At 43.6% G+C, this 18,156-nt stretch overlaps 1 protein-coding gene across 2 annotated transcripts in view; it reads left to right on the top strand.

Moving 5' to 3' along the window:
* LOC134927267 (ATP-dependent translocase ABCB1-like) overlaps nucleotides 1-18,156 on the top strand; it is a 503,919-nt gene that overhangs the window by 182,339 nt on the left and 303,424 nt on the right. For both annotated transcript variants that reach the window (XM_063921477.1, XM_063921479.1), the window contains exon 6: nucleotides 4,611-4,802. In XM_063921477.1, the coding sequence (XP_063777547.1) occupies nucleotides 4,611-4,802 (192 nt within the window). The remainder of the gene's footprint in view (nucleotides 1-4,610; nucleotides 4,803-18,156) is intronic.

Genomic DNA, 18,156 nt, shown 5'->3' on the forward strand with positions numbered 1-18,156 from the left:
ATACAAGCTGGAATTCGAGGTGATGCCCCCTCAACATTACCTAAAATCGGCCCTGCCAGCTTCCCCCATAGAAAGGGAAGTAGTGGTAGCGGCAATTCACAAGCTATTTCTCCAGCAGGTGGTGGTAAAGGTTCCCCTTCTTCAACAGGGAAAGGGATACTATTCCACAATGTTTGTGGTACCGAAACCGGACGGTTCGGTCAGACCTATATTAAATTTAAAGTCCCTGAACATTTATCTGAAAAGATTCAAGTTCAAAAAGGAATCGCTCAGAGCGGTCATTGCAAGCCTGGAAGAGGGGGATTTTATGGTGTCTCTGGACATCAAGGATGCTTACTTGCATGTCCCCATTTATCCGCCTCATCAGGAGTACCTCAGATTTGTGGTACAGGACTGTCATTACCAATTCCAGACGTTGCCGTTTGGGCTCTCCACGGCACCGAGAATATTTACCAAGGTAATGGCAGAAATGATGGTGATCCTGAGAAAGCAAGGAGTCACAGTTATCCCATACTTGGACGATCTCCTCATAAAGGCGAGGTCAAGGGAGCAGTTGCAGATCAGCGTAGCGCACTCTCAGGAAGTGTTGCAACAGCATGGCTGGATTCTGAATATCCCAAAGTCGCAGCTGATTCCTACGACGCGTCTGCCCTTTCTGGGCATGATTCTGGACACAGACCAGAGGAAGGTGTTTCTCCCGACGGAGAAGGCTCAAGAGCTTGTGACTCTAGTCAGAGACCTCTTAAAACCGAAACAGGTGTCGGTGCATCACTGCACGCGAGTCCTGGGAAAGATGGTGGCATCGTACGAAGCCATTCCCTTCGGCAGGTTCCATGCGAGGATCTTTCAATGGGATCTGTTGGACAAATGGTCCGGATCGCATCTTCAGATGCATCGGCTGATCACCCTGTCCCCCAGGGCCAGGGTGTTCTTCTGTGGTGGCTACAGAGTGCTCACCTTCTCGAGGGCCGCAGGTTCGGCATACAGGACTGGGTCCTGGTGACCACGGATGCGAGCCTCCGAGGGTGGGGGGCAGTCACTCAGGGAAGAAACTTCCAAGGGTTGCGGTCAAGTCAGGAGGCTTGTCTGCACATAAATATCCTGGAACTAAGGGCCATATTCAACGCCCTGAGTCAAGCGGAGCCCCTGCTTCGCAACCAACCGGTGCTGATTCAGTCAGACAACATCACCGCGGTGGCTCATGTAAACCGCCAGGGCGGCACAAGAAGCAGGGTCGAGATGGCGGAAGCCACCAGGATTCTTCGGTGGGCGGAGAATCACGTGCAAGCACTGTCAGCAGTGTTCATTCCGGGGGTGGACAACTGGGAAGCAGACTTCCTCAGCAGGCACGACCTTCACCCGGGAGAGTGGGGACTTCATCACGAAGTCTTCATTCAGATTACAAATCGATGGGAACTGACACAGGTAGACATGATGGCGTCCCGTCTCAACAAAAAGCTACAACGGTATTGCGCCAGGTCAAGAGACCCTCAGGCGATAGCTGTGGACGCCCTGGTAACACCGTGGGTGTTCCAGTCGGTCTAAGTGTTTCCTCCTCTTCCTCTCATACCCAAGGTGCTGAGAATCGTAAGAAGAAGAGGAGTGAGAACGATACTCATTGTTCCGGATTGGCCAAGAAGGTCTTGGTACCCGGAACTGCAAGAAATGCTCACAGAGGACCCATGGCCTCTACCTCTCAGACAGGACCTGTTGCAACAGGGGCCCTGCCTGTTCCAAGACTTACCGCGGCTGCGTTTGACGGCATGGCGGTTGAACGCCGGATCTTAGCGGAAAAAGGCATTCCGGAGGAAGTTATTCCTATGCTGATAAAGGCTAGGAAGGACGTAACAGCAAAGCATTATCACCGCATATGGTGAACATATGTTGCTTGGTGTGAGGCCAGGAAGGCCCCTACAGAGGAATTCCAACTGGGCAGATTTCTGCACTTTCTACAGTCTGGAGTGACTATGGGCTTGAAGTTGGGATCCATAAAGGTCCAGATTTCGGCCCTATCCATTTTCTTTCAAAAGGAACTGGCGTCTCTTCCTGAAGTTCAGACGTTTGTTAAGGGAGTGCTGCATATTCAGCCCCCTTTTGTGCCACCAGTGGCACCTTGGGATCTCAACGTGGTGTTGGGTTTCCTGAAATCCCACTGGTTTGAACCACTTAAGACCGTGGAGCTAAAGTATCTCACGTGGAAGGTGGTCATGCTATCGGCCTTAGCTTCGGCTAGGCGTGTGTCAGAATTGGCGGCTTTGTCATGTAAAAGCCCCTATCTGGTTTTTCATATGGACAGGGCAGAATTGCGGACTCGTCCCCAATTTCTGCCAAAGGTGGTGTCATCTTTTCATTTGAACCAACCTATTGTAGTGCCTGCGGCTACTCGTGACTTGGAGGATTCCAGGTTACTAGATGTAGTCAGGGCTTTGAAGGTTTATGTAGCCAGAACGGCTGGAGTCAGGAAAACTGACTTGCTGTTTATCCTGTATGCCCCCAACAAGTTGGGTGCTCCTGCTTCAAAGCAAACCGTTGCCCGCTGGATCTGTAACACGATTCAGCAGGCTCATTCTGCGGCTGGATTGCCACATCCAAAATCAGTGAAAGCCCATTCCACAAGGAAGGTGGGCTCTTCTTGGGCGGCTGCCCGAGGGGTCTCGGCTTTACAGCTTTGCCGAGCTGCTACTTGGTCAGGTTCAAACACATTTGCAAAATTCTACAAGTTTGATACCCTGGCTGAGGAGGACCTTGAGTTTGCCCATTCGGTGCTGCAGAGTCATCCGCACTCTCCCGCCCGTTTGGGAGCTTTGGTATAATCCCCATGGTCCTTACGGAGTCCCCAGCATCCACTAGGACGTTAGAGAAAATAAGATTTTACTCACCGGTAAATCTATTTCTCGTAGTCCGTAGTGGATGCTGGGCGCCCGTCCCTAGTGCGGACTTTCTGCAATACGTGTATATAGTTATTGCTTACTAATGGGTTATGTTATGTTGGCATCCATTGTTGATGCCCTGTTGTTGTTCATACTGTTGACTGGATAAGTGTATCACAAGTTATACGGTGTGATTTGGCGTGGCTGGTATGAGTCTTACCCGGGATTCCAAAATCCTTTCCTTATAATGTCTGCTCTTCCGGGCACAGTTTCCTTAACTGAGGTCTGGAGGAGGAGCATAGAGAGAGGAGCCAGTGCACACCAGATAGTACTAAATCTTTCTTTAGAGTGCCCAGTCTCCTGCGGAGCCCGTCTATTCCCCATGGTCCTTACGGAGTCCCCAGCATCCACTACGGACTACGAGAAATAGATTTACCGGTGAGTAAAATCTTATTTTTTTCCAATAGGGACATGAGGCTCATTCCCTCGTGGGGAAGGATATGACTAAATTTTGATAAAAGTCTTCTTTATACCACATTCATGCACTTAACTTGAGAGTTCATTGTTATTCAGTTACAAACCCTTTATTAGATAACACATTTCAATATACTGCAATACCCAGGATTCAAACCCATAGCCTGTTGCATTCCAGTCAAACACCCTACTCATTGAGCTATTTGATCCTGCATAAAAACTTTGAGTTCTACTGTAACTATATAAAGCTATTTTATTAAATAAAAATAATCAGCTTGCAGTTAAGCAGATCTATGTAGTGTACAGCCACACATCCAATCCCTTGCAGCCACACACTACATAGATCTGTTCAGCTGCAATGCTGATCATTTTTTCACAAAGTACAAGGTAGGCTTCAAATAGCTAGAATTCTCTAGCTTATAATTCTCTAGCTTTCTATGTAAAGGCAGATAGCTCAATGAATAGAGTGTCTGACTGAAATGCCACAGGCAATGGGTTCAAATCCTGGGTATGTCATCATCTTGAAATGCAATAAAGGACAGGGTGACTGAATAACAAAGGACACTCAAGTTGAGTTCATGAATGTTGTATGGGTATTAGGAAGGGGTGGGGGAAGGAGACAGTGGCGGTCAGTAGTGGCTGGGCTTCAAAAAGGGGGGAAGCTACAAGTAAAGGTAATTAAAACAGATAATTGACATGTGCTGCCAACAGTGCCCCTGTCATGTCCCAGAATATATGTGTTTCATAAGTTGTCATGTAACCATTGCAAAGCTTTGCATCTTGTTAAACTTTGTCCTGCCTGATTTCCTGTAGCTAGACTCTGCCATGTTAGCTTCCTGACTAGCTCTGGTAAATTATCATCTTTTCACCTACTGTTTTGTGCATAACTACAAGAATATCAGCTTGCAATAAACCCTTATCTGGATTCTTCATATGTGCCTCTTCAGTTGAGTTGACACTACCTGACGAGGTCTCTTGGTGCGAGTACTGGTTCATTTTAGACATAGAGGAACTGTCTCAGGAGTCTTACACTTACAGCCTGGTTATTGAGTCAGAATAGCCCCCTACCCTGCAGCGCTATTTGCGGTGGCACACTCTGCACATACCTAGTTACCGACCTTTCTGTAACAATAAATATTGTAGAAACAAACAATAAGATTGCAAGCATTCCTTTATACGTCACTGCGAAACATTTGTGGCGTCTTATAAATAAAATGTAATAATAATAAAAAAGCACTGTAACATTGTGAGTATCTTCCGCCTCAGGTATGCCTATTATTACGCGGGTCTAGGATTTGGAGTGCTTCTTGCTGCTTATATAGAGATTGCATGTTGGACACTGGCAGGTGGCCGGCAGATAAAGAAAATAAGAAATCATTTTTTCCATGCGATGCTGAGGCAGGAAATCGGCTGGTATGATGTCAATGATGCCGGAGAGCTGAACACAAGGCTGACAGGGTGAGTACAAAGCATTAGCTGTCAGCTGTGCTGTACTCAGATAATTGTCTTTGATTGAAATACTGCTATTTTAAGGCAAGTCAATGCAATTCACTGCAGCGCCTCAAGTTTGGTTCCAAAAGTGTCATTTAAAGCGCTTCCTTGTATGTATTGCAGTAAAAACACAAGTAGTAAACTGTTGAAAGACACTGGTACTACGCCCTCATTCTGAGTTGTTCGCTCGCTAGCTGCTTTTAGCAGCATTGCACACGCTAAGCCGCCACCCTCTGGGAGTGTATCTAAGCTTAGCAGAATAGCGAACGAAAGATTAGCAGAACTGCTACTAAATATTTCCTTGTAGTTTCAAAGTAGCTCCAGACCTACTCACAGATTGCGATCACCACAGTCCGTTTAGTTCCTGGTTTGACGTCACAAACACGCCCTGCGTTCGGCCAGCCACTACCCCGTTTCTCCAGACACTCAGGCATTTTTCCCTGACATGCCGGCGTTTTTCACTGACACGCCTGCGTTTTTTTAGCACACTCCCGGAAAACGCTCAGTTACCACCCAGAAACGCCCCTTTCCTGTGCGACTAAAAAGTGTTGCTCGAACACCAGCAAATTTACTAAGTTTTGTGTTAAATAACTTAGCGCATGCGCTCTGCGTACCATGCGCATGCGCAGTTGGCAACAAATCGCAGCATAGCGAAAATCGGCGACGAGCGAACAACTCGGAATGACCCCCCTAATTCTGACATGCCAATGTTCACAGAGTTGAGTAATTGTTTTGCTACTGTGCATGCACGGAAATCCCTAAAGACCCTTCCAGCACATGCGTGACACTGTGTGAGGTGCAGTGGTGATTGAGAGACATGGTATCATAAATGTACTGAGGATGAGCTGGGAGTGTCGCTGATCTGGTTGCTTACACAGACGCTTAATCACTCACACTGGAGGACATACTCAGATGGAAAGTCCGCACCTGCCGTATAACCCATCCAAATCTAATAACCCGTTCACATTGCCATTCGGGGTCACATCCGGGAATTGGATACCGGTTCTTTCCGGGTATGACCCGACATTATACCTGTGCGATGTGAACGGGGTGGCTTCCCGACCTAACAATATGCTGGGTCATGTTGCCATCCGGGGGCGGGGCCAGAGGTGGCATCGGGGGCTGTAGCAGAGGCGGCACTAGAGATGACATCACCTCCAGCACCGCCTCTCCCTATGCTGTGGACGGGTAACCCGTTCACACTGCACCTGACCCGGTAATTACCCAGGAATAACCCTTCTTTATTGCCTGGTTGAATTACTAGGTCAGGCGATCCGGGAATTCAGCAGTGGGCCGTTCACACTGCACTGCGACCTGTGTCGACCTGGCAAAAACCCTAATACCCCGGGTTTTTGGTGCAGTGTGAGCGGGGTATTACTCTCTCTGCACGTGGTATATCAGCCCCACCTGCACTGCACATGGTTTTGTCCATTAGAGAACAAATCTGCTGCAATCAGGCCTGAATTAGGCCCAATGGCAAAATCTGCTTAGCATCCCTTCGACTAAGGATCAGGGCCACTTTGTACATGCAACACAGCACTTTTCTGCATATACAAACTCATTATTATTATTTTTTTCTTTCTCTTATGATACAATGCAGATCACTCTTTACTGTTTTCATATAAAAGGAAGCAGAATAAAATTTGTATACCATTTTTTCCAGGTGCAATAAATAATAATAAATAAGTTTAAATGTGCGGTCCAAAACAAACTTCACCTGGCATAAAGTGATCATTTAAAAAATACGTTTATATCCGTTAAGCCCTACGTTTTTAAACAGTGTTAGTTTTTGGTTTCTTTTTAACCCAAAATTAAACAAGTTACTCTAGGGGGTTTATTTACTAATATTCATGTTTGGGTCGGTTTGTGTAGTGTTTAAACTCATTTTTTATCGGGTGCATTTTCATGCAACTTTTTGAAACTATATACGCTAATTTATGAAGCAGTCGAGTTTATGGTTTTCGTGTTTTCCGATGTCGATGCCAGACGTTTTTTTTTGGCACATTTACCACCGTCATTGTCGTTTGCGTACGTGTTTTTGTTGTTTTTACTGGTTTATTTTCTAAATGCGGCAGGGTTATTTATCACCCACGGCCGCATTTTCACTTTTAGTTTCGATTTTCATCCCCGTTCGTGATTGGTTGTGTTTCAGATGTAGGGGTGTCTGTGCGCTACCATATAAATACGCCCCAAACCGTCCGCACCTCGTGGGTTTAGTTAGTGGTGAGGAGGGAGGTTGTGCTGTGGAGGTTGGTGAGTAGTTGGTTTGGTGAGGAGTTTTTTGGGCGATTTCTGAGTGTAGTATTGTGTTTGAAAGTAGTCTTGCCATTCTTGTAGTCTTGTTTTATTTGATTTTGTCTAATTTTTTGTCCAAGTTCTTTTGATTTAGAGTCCCTTGTCTGTGTGTGTGTGTGTGTGTGTGTGTGTGTGTGTGTGTGTGTGTGTGTGTGTGTGTGAGTTGTGCAGTGGTAGTGGAGGAGTGTGTTTGTTTTGTTTTATTCTGTGTTAATTGTTGAACCACACAATTATGTCTGAGGTGGGTGAGGTGGCTGAGGTGAGTGAGGTGGAGGGTGTGAGTGAGGGGGAGGAGGTTGGTCAGGTGGAGGAGGTGAGTGAGAGTGAGGTTAGTGAGGTTGAGGAGGTGGATGAGGTTGCTGTAGCAGCCTCAAGTGACAGTGATAGTGACAGTCAGACAGCTCTGCAGCCATGCACCACTACTAAGACTGGGCGGAATGTAAAGTTTAGTTATGCTGAAAATGTGGCATTGGTGCGGGAGCTGATGAAGTATCAGCGGCAGCTATTTGGGCCTGAGTCCGCCATGGTGCCAACACGGAAGAAGACGGTGTTGTGGGCGAAAGTTGTTGCTGCTGTAAATAGTGAGGGGGTGGTCAAGCGGACGGAGGACACGTGCCGCAAACGGTACTGTGACATAAAGCGACGTGTCAAGTCCAGAATGGCCAAGGAGGTGAAGTCGGCTTGCAAAACCGGTGGTGGACAGCCCTATATTGCCAGATATCTGGACTATGAGGAGCCCATGTGGAGTTTAATACCTCCTGAAGTAGTGTCTGCAGCCCATGTCCGTGATTCTGATCTGCCCAGGAAGGATGGTGAGCATGTGTATTTGTCTTAACATTCTATTACATTACTTCTGTCGTTATTTTTTGGGGAAATGTGTGTCATGTGACGTTGCATATTACTCCCATCTTCATGTGTGTGACAGCAAAGACATTGTTTTGGGTAATGTTTTCTACAAAAGCCAATGTAACATAGTACTTTATTGTATGTCATGTGGTTTTTTAACAGCACATTTTCCATGTGTAGTTTGGACTTGGTGTGTCATTGAATTGTCCAGCAATAATGTTTTCCTTTTGCACATTTTACAGTTTGCAAGTTGGACTATGTTTTTGATTTCAGTTATCCATGTGCAATGTTTGAAAAACAGTGGTTGACATGTTAGAGGCTGGAGTAGTGCAAACTGCAAAGTGGCTTTGAAGCCAGTTACATGTGTAATTTCATTAGTACTGTATGTAATCTTGTTTAAGACAAACCCACTCTTTTTTGGTTCATTTATAGTCTGTATTTGTACCCTGACACAACACTGCAGACTTAGTTACCGTACTATTATGATGGTTTTTTTAATTTTGGTTTGGTTTTTAGCTCATATTGTGCTGTGTGTTTGGAGTGCCACATCACAGAGCATTTTCTATATTGCATCTTTCATTAATTACATAACATTTTTAAATGAAGATGTCTGTGTTTTGGCTTGTTAGTGTATGTATTAGTAATTGTGGGGCAGATTTATTAAGCCTGGTGAAGTGATAAAGTGGAAGTTGATAAATTACCAACCAATCAGCTCATAACTTCCATGTTACAGGCTGGGTTTGAAAAATGACAGCTAGGAATTGATTGGCTGGTGCTCTATCACCTTCCACTTTATCACTTCATCAGGCTTAATAAATCTGCCCTGTGTCCTATGTCTGTGTCCTGTACATTATTTCCTGTGTTGCACTTTCCATAGTGCATATGGCTATTGGCCAATGTGTGTGTTTTTAAAAATATTTTATGGTTTTGTTCTGAAATTATTCCCACATAAATAAGCATCCATTTTTTTAAGATTTAATGTTTCTAATCATAATGGGTGGATGTATCAACAATAGCATGAATAAATGAGTTATTTTATTTGTTTTATTATTTACAGTGTTGAAAAAAAGCAGTACTGGTCGGCCTACAGTCACTCCCATGACATCTGATGAATATGACGCTGCAGAAGCACGTAAAGTGTCCATTGTAGTATAGGTTATGTTTGTAAAGGAATGGCCATAACAAAAGTACACTTTAAATCCTAGGTCCATCAAAAGAAGTCTTGAGCAGCAGAAGGCGGACTCCTGTAGCACACCAAACAATAATAGATGTGGCAACAAAGAAAGCAAGGTCTGATGTCCAATCACAACCACAGCAATCTACCCCGCCACGAAGATTGTCTACAGTTTCTTCGGTCCCACCACTCCAAATTTTTTACACACCTCCAAGACGCCAACCACACTCCCCTCATCTTGACTGTGAGTAAGAAACTGTAATGATTAAAAAAATTACTCATCTAATAATAATCCATTTAATAAGACTAATTAACTCTAAATTCAACAAAATCTGCTATACTTACCGAAAACAAAAAAACATCAAATAGATTCTGAGCAAAATGGCCTTGTCCACATCCAGTAAAGATATGTATGTCCACTTCAGCCATACAGCAGCAGATTGTGTGGAAGATGCTGCAACATAAACATATGTGTAAGCTTGGCAAATAGTAAGGTTTTTTTGCTCAATTTCACTTATGTGTTTGTCCTAACATTGGCACCAACATGCCAAAACATTACTATGTTTTTGTTTTAAACACTATAAGGCAACACATTATGATTTAAAGTGTGTTTTTATGGTGGAGTATGTCTGATCTACCATACAACTCATGTGCTTGCTTTAAGAATGAAGTAACCAGACACATTTGCCACAAACATGGATATGTCTGTATTTAAATTCTGAGTGATGATGTTGCTATGCTGGATATCTGAAAGCACCATTTAAATACATGTGTTCCATGTTTATTGCTTTGCTTTAATTTCTCAAACATATGTCTAACTAATGCCAAAATGGTTCTAATTCCAGATTCTAGTACTGGTACCAGCATAACGACGCAACAGCAGCAATACAGTGACATGGATGAGACAATCATGTTACAAATGCAGCCATTAATCGAAGGAATCAGCCCCCCAGCACCTGTGAGTACACCACCACAGCAAAGCACTCCACCGCCACAACACAGCCCAACAACACCAATAGCACAAGGCCCTGATCAAGTGTTTTGGGACAGTTGGGCTACACAGCAGGCCACTAATCAAGATTGCCTGCGTAGGCAGACCCAAATTTTTGCTAACCTACCATCTCACCTCAGAGGAATCAGCAGAAATATCAGTCGCCAAAATGAACCAACCACCAAAATTGCCAATACCATGGAAATCATGCATGCAGACATTACACATGTCATGGGCAACTTACAACGCATAATGGAAGAACAGCACAGACAACAGCAAAGCTACATCAACATCTTAGAAAACAATCAAATGATAAATGAATCTTTCACCAGAATTTTAGAAAATCAAAATGCTGCAACACGTGAACTCAATGCAACCCTCACTAACCTCAATGAAACACTCAGATCCCAGCACCAACAGCAACCAAGCAGCAGTTCTGGTACGACTACTCCTATTCTATCGCCAGTGTCCTCACCACCAAGGCGCTCCACCAGAGCATGCCAACATGACAGTGGTAAAGGCAAATGCCAGTCCAAGCAGCCAACCCCCCAAAAAATAAAAAAAATAGACACACCTATTTCTGTATAGAGAAGAAAATAAACACAGTTAGTAAGTGTAGGTTTGTCACAATATATATAACACTTAGCACCTTGTCAATTTGTTGAACATCATTAATTATAAGTGTTACAAACAACAACAGGATTTTTTGCAACACATTTATTCTTTAACATCTTTGGGGGGTTTTTTGAGGAGGAAAAAGTTATTTGATCTGCACATTGATCTTAGCATGCAGTAACAAGACCACTTGATTTTTTTCTAATCATTACTCTTTCTAGATTCCAATCATTCTCATATCCTGCAGACAGACTAATTGGCAGCCATGCAGAATGTCTTTAGCATGCAGAAACAAGACCACTTGATTTTTTTCTAATCATTACTGTTTCTAGATTCCAATCATTCTCATATCCTGCAGACAGAATAATTGGCAGCCATGCAGAATGTCTTTAGCATGCAGAAACAAGAACACTTGATTTTTTTCTAATCATTACTCTCTCTAGATTCCAGTCATTCTCATATCCTGCAGACAGACTAATTGGCAGCCATGCAGATTCATCCACGACCAATACAACTTACAATGTGAATTTTAACTCTTTTACATTTCTTCTCTAGATGACATTACAAGAATAACACAATTGAGTTGGCTAAAAAGGTCCAAATATGTTGTGAAACAATTTAGATAATTCAGTCCCAAAATGAATTACATTATTGTTGTGCCATGTGTGTGTGTGTGTGTGTGTGTGTGTGTGTTAAAAATGAGTAATCAGATTCTTACACATGATGCAGAAACAAAGAAATTGTAAATATTTTGATGTACAAAAATAATGTGTCTAATAATGGATATATGTTGAAAACTGTGTATTGACTTACAAATTAGCAAGTTTACTCCAGGAAACATAAAGAAATAAATTATTTTGGATGATACTAAGTTTGTGTCCCTTAAATACGATGAAGCATCACACATAGGGACACATGTATTCCTCAAGGCTAACATATTATATGTGGAGAAGTGTTACATTAGGACGTTACACACATAAAGTAAAATACTAAAAAAATTACTATGTGGATTATGTGTGCTTTTAATAAATTATCTGTACAAGTTTATTAACACTTATCCAGACTTCATGCATGCCACTCATAATTTGTTGTTTAGAGATTTTAAATAAACACAATACACATGCTACATTTGTTTTGCATAAAGCAAGGGTATGTTTGTATGTCTCAAGGAGACAGACACATTCTGAGTAATGGTTTTTAAACGGAAAATGGGGCAACATATATTTACACAACAAATGAAAGAAGCTAACAAAACTTACCTTAAAAATAACTATTTATCAGGTCTTGCCTAACCTGCCTCCCTACATCTGTACTCCAAGTATCACCAGATGTCTCTAATTTCTCTGCTTGCTGGCTGCTTTCTTCATCCTCCTCCTCATCAACATGTGGCAGATCTTGTTGCAAACACATATTATGAAGAAAGCAGCAGCAGAACACAATTTGAGTCACCTTCAAGGGACTATACAACAAAAGGCCACCAGACTTATCCAGACACCGAAACCTAGATTTCAGCACACCAAAACATCTTTCTATCACATTCCGCGTGGACTTATGTGCATGATTGTAATTGTGTTCAGCAGGGGTATCAGGTCGGGACAATGGAGTTAGAAGCCAAGAGAAACAGCCATATCCTCCATCACCTAAAAGACAGATATAGTAACATGATTCGTGTTAAGATACAGCAACACATAAGTAACACACTGTATTTGGACAAAGTATACACAGTCCTACACATATCAAATTACATACCCAGCAGCCATCCATCTGGCATTTGTCTGTCCTCAAACTTATCAAAGAGGGATGACTGACTGAGGATGAAGGAGTCATGGCAGCCCCCAGGGTAACCAGCAACAACACTCATTATTTTGAGTTTTGCATCACAAACCACCTGCACATTTGTGGAGTGGTCTAGATGATGATTAGTATAGATGTGCTGCCTGCCCCTAGGTGGTCTCAGCTGAATGTGTATGCAATCTATGGCTCCCAGCACATTGGGCATGCCAGCAAGCTCATAGAAATCTACCCTGATGGCATGCCACTGATACTCCTGGGTACGGAAGCAGATTGAGGCCTCGATGTGGGGCTGCAAAACAGCCAACACCTGTGTGTATATTTGATAGAAAATAAAACATGAGATTTTAGGACAGAACTGGCCACTGAGAGTAATTAAAACCAACCAAAATCAGAGGAGGTAGTTAGGTATACATCACCTGTGTTAATATTCTTGAAAATGAGGGCTGTGAGATTCCTATGACATCCCCAGACACAGCCTGAAAGCTCCCAGTAGCCATAAAGTGCAACACAGCCAGGAGTTTGTGCAGGACTGAGACAGGGCGAGAGCGTGCTGTCTCAGGGTCTAGGCCCAGTTTGACAAGGTCATACAGACGGAAAATGTTGTTACGATTTAGACGGAACATCTGTATGACCCTGTCATCGGACAATGCGTTCAAGTTTAAACGCCCCCTAAAAAAAACGAGGCCTGCGCAGCCTCCGCGGAACCTGTACAACCTGCTGACCATGTTCAGTTTCTTGGCCCTGGTTACTTACAGGCTGATGTCTGAGTCTGAGGAATCCCACAGCACACAAAAGATCACTGGTCCACAGTCCTGCTGCCATTTCTGAGTGTAGGTTGTTTGAAATGGGCCTAAGATCCTTTTATAGGCATCCTAATTCAGGTGTGAATGATTTGTAAGTGGCAACACATGTAAATACGCCTGAAAAAAGCAGGTCTATTTTTTTGCCGCTTTTTTTAACGAATCACAAAAATATACGACCGCAATTGAGCACTCAGAGACTAACACCCAAATACGAATGAATAGTGAATACCCGTGTTGTATGAAATAACAGCCGCGTTTGACCGATGGTCTATTCATTCCTATTTCTGAACTTTGACGTTAAAACCATTACGAATAGCCCAAACACTGCAGAGATTTGTGATTAGTGAATTCTCGTGTTGGGACTTAGAAAACCCCCCACAAATCGGACAAACTCGATTATTAGTAAATATAGGCCCAGGGGGGTTATTTACTAACATTCGTGTTTTAGCCATTTTTAAGGGTGTTTGATCTCGAATGGTATCGGGTGCATTTTACTGCAACTTTTTTAATCCTGATACGGTCATTTACTAAGCTGCCGAGTTTTCCTCATTCGTTTTTTCCGATGTTGATGTGATTCGTAATGTCAGGCAGTGTTTTACGGGAGTGATGAGTAAAACACTGCCTGACAAAACACAAGGAATCCCGGCCGGATCTGTGAGATCCGTGCAGGGCTTCATTGTGTACCTTAAAACAGTGTTTAAAGAGTTAAAAAACAGAAAAGAAATTGTGTGGGATCCCCCCTCCCTAGCATAACCAGCCTCGGGCTCTTTGGTGGTCATTCCGAGTTGTTCGCTATTTATTTCGTTCGCACAACATATTTGCAATATTGCGAACACGTTGCACAATAGCGAATAACCGCCCCCAACGTAGTTTTGCTATTTCGTACGCAGAAGTATACAAAGTAGGCGTATGCCAAATGACATCGCAGTAATGCGAACCCATCGCATTACCACAAACCTCATCATAAAAATCCTAACTTCTCGTAGATTTACACATTCCTCTTAAAATTGCACACGCTTTTGCTAAAATCCGCACAGCAATGTTTTGTTTTTTTTTTAATTAAATAAGGCTCCACAAGCCTTCCTCAATTACGAATCCAATTAGTGTAATGATTGTTAATGGTCATGACCAATTAATTCTTCAAATAATACCTGAAGAACACTTTGTATGCATAATTGGCCATCCACATTAAAAATAAGTAATTTAAAATATAGATGTGGTAAATGTTGTTGTTTTTTTGTGTGTAAAGGTGTAGTGTGTGAATAAATGTGTTAACATGTTTTTTTCATCAATAAGCTCCTAACTAGTTTGTTTTTTTATTTTCGGTTTTCATTTTAAATTCACATTCTTAAAGGGCCCTACTCACTGGCCGACCCGCCGCCGAGCTGCCCGACGGCGGATACGGCCGACGAGCGACCCGGCGGCGGGGGGGCAGTGACGGGGGGAGTGAAGTTTCTTCACTCCCCCCGTCACGCGGCTGCATTGAAGTGCAGGCAAATATGGACGAGATCGTCCATATTGGCCTGCATGCACAGCCGACGGGAGACCAGCGATGAACGAGTGCGGGGACGCGCATCTTTCATCGCTGGAGTCTCCACACTGAAAGATATAAACGAGTTCTCGTTCATTTATGAACGAGATCATTCATATCTTTCAAAAAATCGGCCAGTGTGTAGGGCCTTTAAGTTACATGTCTGAAATGTTTAAGCTAACCAATTTCTGCTTGCCAATCTGCAGTTCCTTTATTGCATAAATAAACACAACACCCGATTAACTTGAACCAAAAATATTTATTAGTACATTTTTTAACAAATTTTTTTTTTTTTAACAATATTAAGAAAAAAAAATGTAAACAAATTTTTGCAGCAAATCCGCACTTTCCAGCAAATTTATCAGTTGCTGGCGCATGTTTGCCAGAATTCCAGCCAAACTTGTGGGATCTCCAACCGCAACATCTGAAATTAAGATGCAAAATAAACATTACTAACTTCCTCACATTACCTATTATACAAACAAGGCACAAAGCACACTTTAATGCAGGCATGTCCAAACTGCGGCCCTCCAGCTGTCTGTAAAATACATATACCAGCATGCCTTGACCCAGTTTTGCTGTCCGAGAATGCAAAAGCTGTGTCTGGCCATGCTGGGATGTGTAGTTTCTCAACAGCTGGAGGGCCGCAGTTTGGGCAGGCCTGCTTTAATGGCCAAGTAACTACATCATGGATGTTTTAATTAGAGATGAGCGGGTTCGGTTCCTCGGAATCCGAACCCGCCCGAACTTCATGTTTTTTTTCACGGGTCCGAGCGACTCGGATCTTCCCGCCTTGCTCGGTTAACCCGAGCGCGCCCGAACGTCATCATGACGCTGTCGGATTCTCGCGAGACTCGGATTCTATATAAGGAGCCGCGCGTCGCCGCCATTTTCACACGTGCATTGAGATTGATAGGGAGAGGACGTGGCTGGCGTCCTCTCCATTTAGATTAGAAGAGAGAGAGTGAGATTGATTTGAGACAGAGACACTTGATTTACTGGAGCTTAGGAGTACTGTAGAGAGTGCAGAGTTTAGTAGTGACTGACCACAGTGACCACCAGACAGTGCAGTTTTATTTAATATAATCCGTTCTCTGCCTGAAAAAAACGATACACAGTGACTCAGTCACATACCATATCTGTGTGCACTGCTCAGCCCAGTGTGCTGCATCATCTATGTATATATCTGACTGTGCTCACACAGCTTATAATTGTGGGGGAGACTGGGGAGCAGTGCCAGTTATAGGTTATAGCAGGAGCCAGGAGTACATATTATTAAAATTAAACAGTGCACACTTTTGCTGCAGGAGTGCCACTGCCAGTGTGACTGACCAGTGACCTGACCACACTGACCACCAGTATAGTTAGTAGTATACTATATTGTGATTGCCTGAAAAAGTTAAACACTCGTCGTGTGACTTGTGTGGTGTTTTTTTTTTTATTCTATAAAAAACTCATTCTGCTGACAGACAGTGTCCAGCAGGTCCGTCATTATATAATATATACCTGTCCGGCTGCAGTAGTGATATATATATATTTTTTATATCATTATTTATCATCCAGTCGCAGCAGACACAGTACGGTAGTTCACGGCTGTAGCTACCTCTGTGTCGGCACTCGGCAGTCCATCCATAATTGTATACCACCTACCCGTGGTTTTTTTTTCTTTCTTCTTTATACATACATACTACATCTCTTTATCAACCAGTCTATATTAGCAGCAGACACAGTACAGTACGGTAGTCCACGGCTGTAGCTACCTCTGTGTCGGCACTCGGCAGTCCGTCCATAATTGTATACCACCTACCCGTGGTTTTTTTTTCTTTCTTCTTTATACATACATACTACATCTCTTTATCAACCAGTCTATATTAGCAGCAGACACAGTACAGTAGTCCACGGCTGTAGCTACCTCTGTGTCGGCACTCGGCAGTCCATCCATAATTGTATACCACCTACCCGTGGTTTTTTTTTCTTTCTTCTTTATACATACATACTACATCTCATTATCATCCAGTCTATATTAGCAGCAGACACAGTACAGTACAATAGTCCACGGCTGTAGCTACCTCTGTGTCGGCACTCGGCAGTCCATCCATAATTGTATACTAGTATCCATCCATCTCCATTGTTTACCTGAGGTGCCTTTTAGTTGTGCCTATTAAAATATGGAGAACAAAAATGTTGAGGTTCCAAAATTAGGGAAAGATCAAGATCCACTTCCACCTCGTGCTGAAGCTGCTGCCACTAGTCATGGCCGAGACGATGAAATGCCAGCAACGTCGTCTGCCAAGGCCGATGCCCAATGTCATAGTACAGAGCATGTCAAATCCAAAACACCAAATATCAGTAAAAAAAGGACTCCAAAACCTAAAATAAAATTGTCGGAGGAGAAGCGTAAACTTGCCAATATGCCATTTACCTCACGGAGTGGCAAGGAACGGCTGAGGCCCTGGCCTATGTTCATGGCTAGTGGTTCAGCTTCACATGAGGATGGAAGCACTCAGCCTCTCGCTAGAAAACTGAAAAGACTCAAGCTGGCAAAAGCACCGCAAAGAACTGTGCGTTCTTCGAAATCCCAAATCCACAAGGAGAGTCCAATTGTGTCGGTTGCGATGCCTGACCTTCCCAACACTGGACGTGAAGAGCATGCGCCTTCCACCATTTGCACGCCCCCTGCAAGTGCTGGAAGGAGCACCCGCAGTCCAGTTCCTGATAGTCAGATTGAAGATGTCAGTGTTGAAGTACACCAGGATGAGGAGGATATGGGTGTTGCTGGCGCTGGGGAGGAAATTGACCAGGAGGATTCTGATGGTGAGGTGGTTTGTTTAAGTCAGGCACCCGGGGAGACACCTGTTGTCCGTGGGAGGAATATGGCCGTTGACATGCCTGGTGAAAATACCAAAAAAATCAGCTCTTCGGTGTGGAAGTATTTCACCAGAAATGCGGACAACATTTGTCAAGCCGTGTGTTCCCTTTGTCAAGCTGTAATAAGTAGGGGTAAGGACGTTAACCACCTCGGAACATCCTCCCTTATACGTCACCTGCAGCGCATTCATAATAAGTCAGTGACAAGTTCAAAAACTTTGGGCGACAGCGGAAGCAGTCCACTGACCAGTAAATCCCTTCCTCTTGTAACCAAGCTCACGCAAACCACCCCACCAACTCCCTCAGTGTCAATTTCCTCCTTCCCCAGGAATGCCAATAGTCCTGCAGGCCATGTCACTGGCAATTCTGACGTGTCCTCTCCTGCCTGGGATTCCTCCGATGCA

This window comes from Pseudophryne corroboree, chromosome 5 (assembly GCF_028390025.1).
Source record: "Pseudophryne corroboree isolate aPseCor3 chromosome 5, aPseCor3.hap2, whole genome shotgun sequence".
Classification (NCBI taxonomy): Eukaryota; Metazoa; Chordata; class Amphibia; order Anura; family Myobatrachidae; genus Pseudophryne; species Pseudophryne corroboree.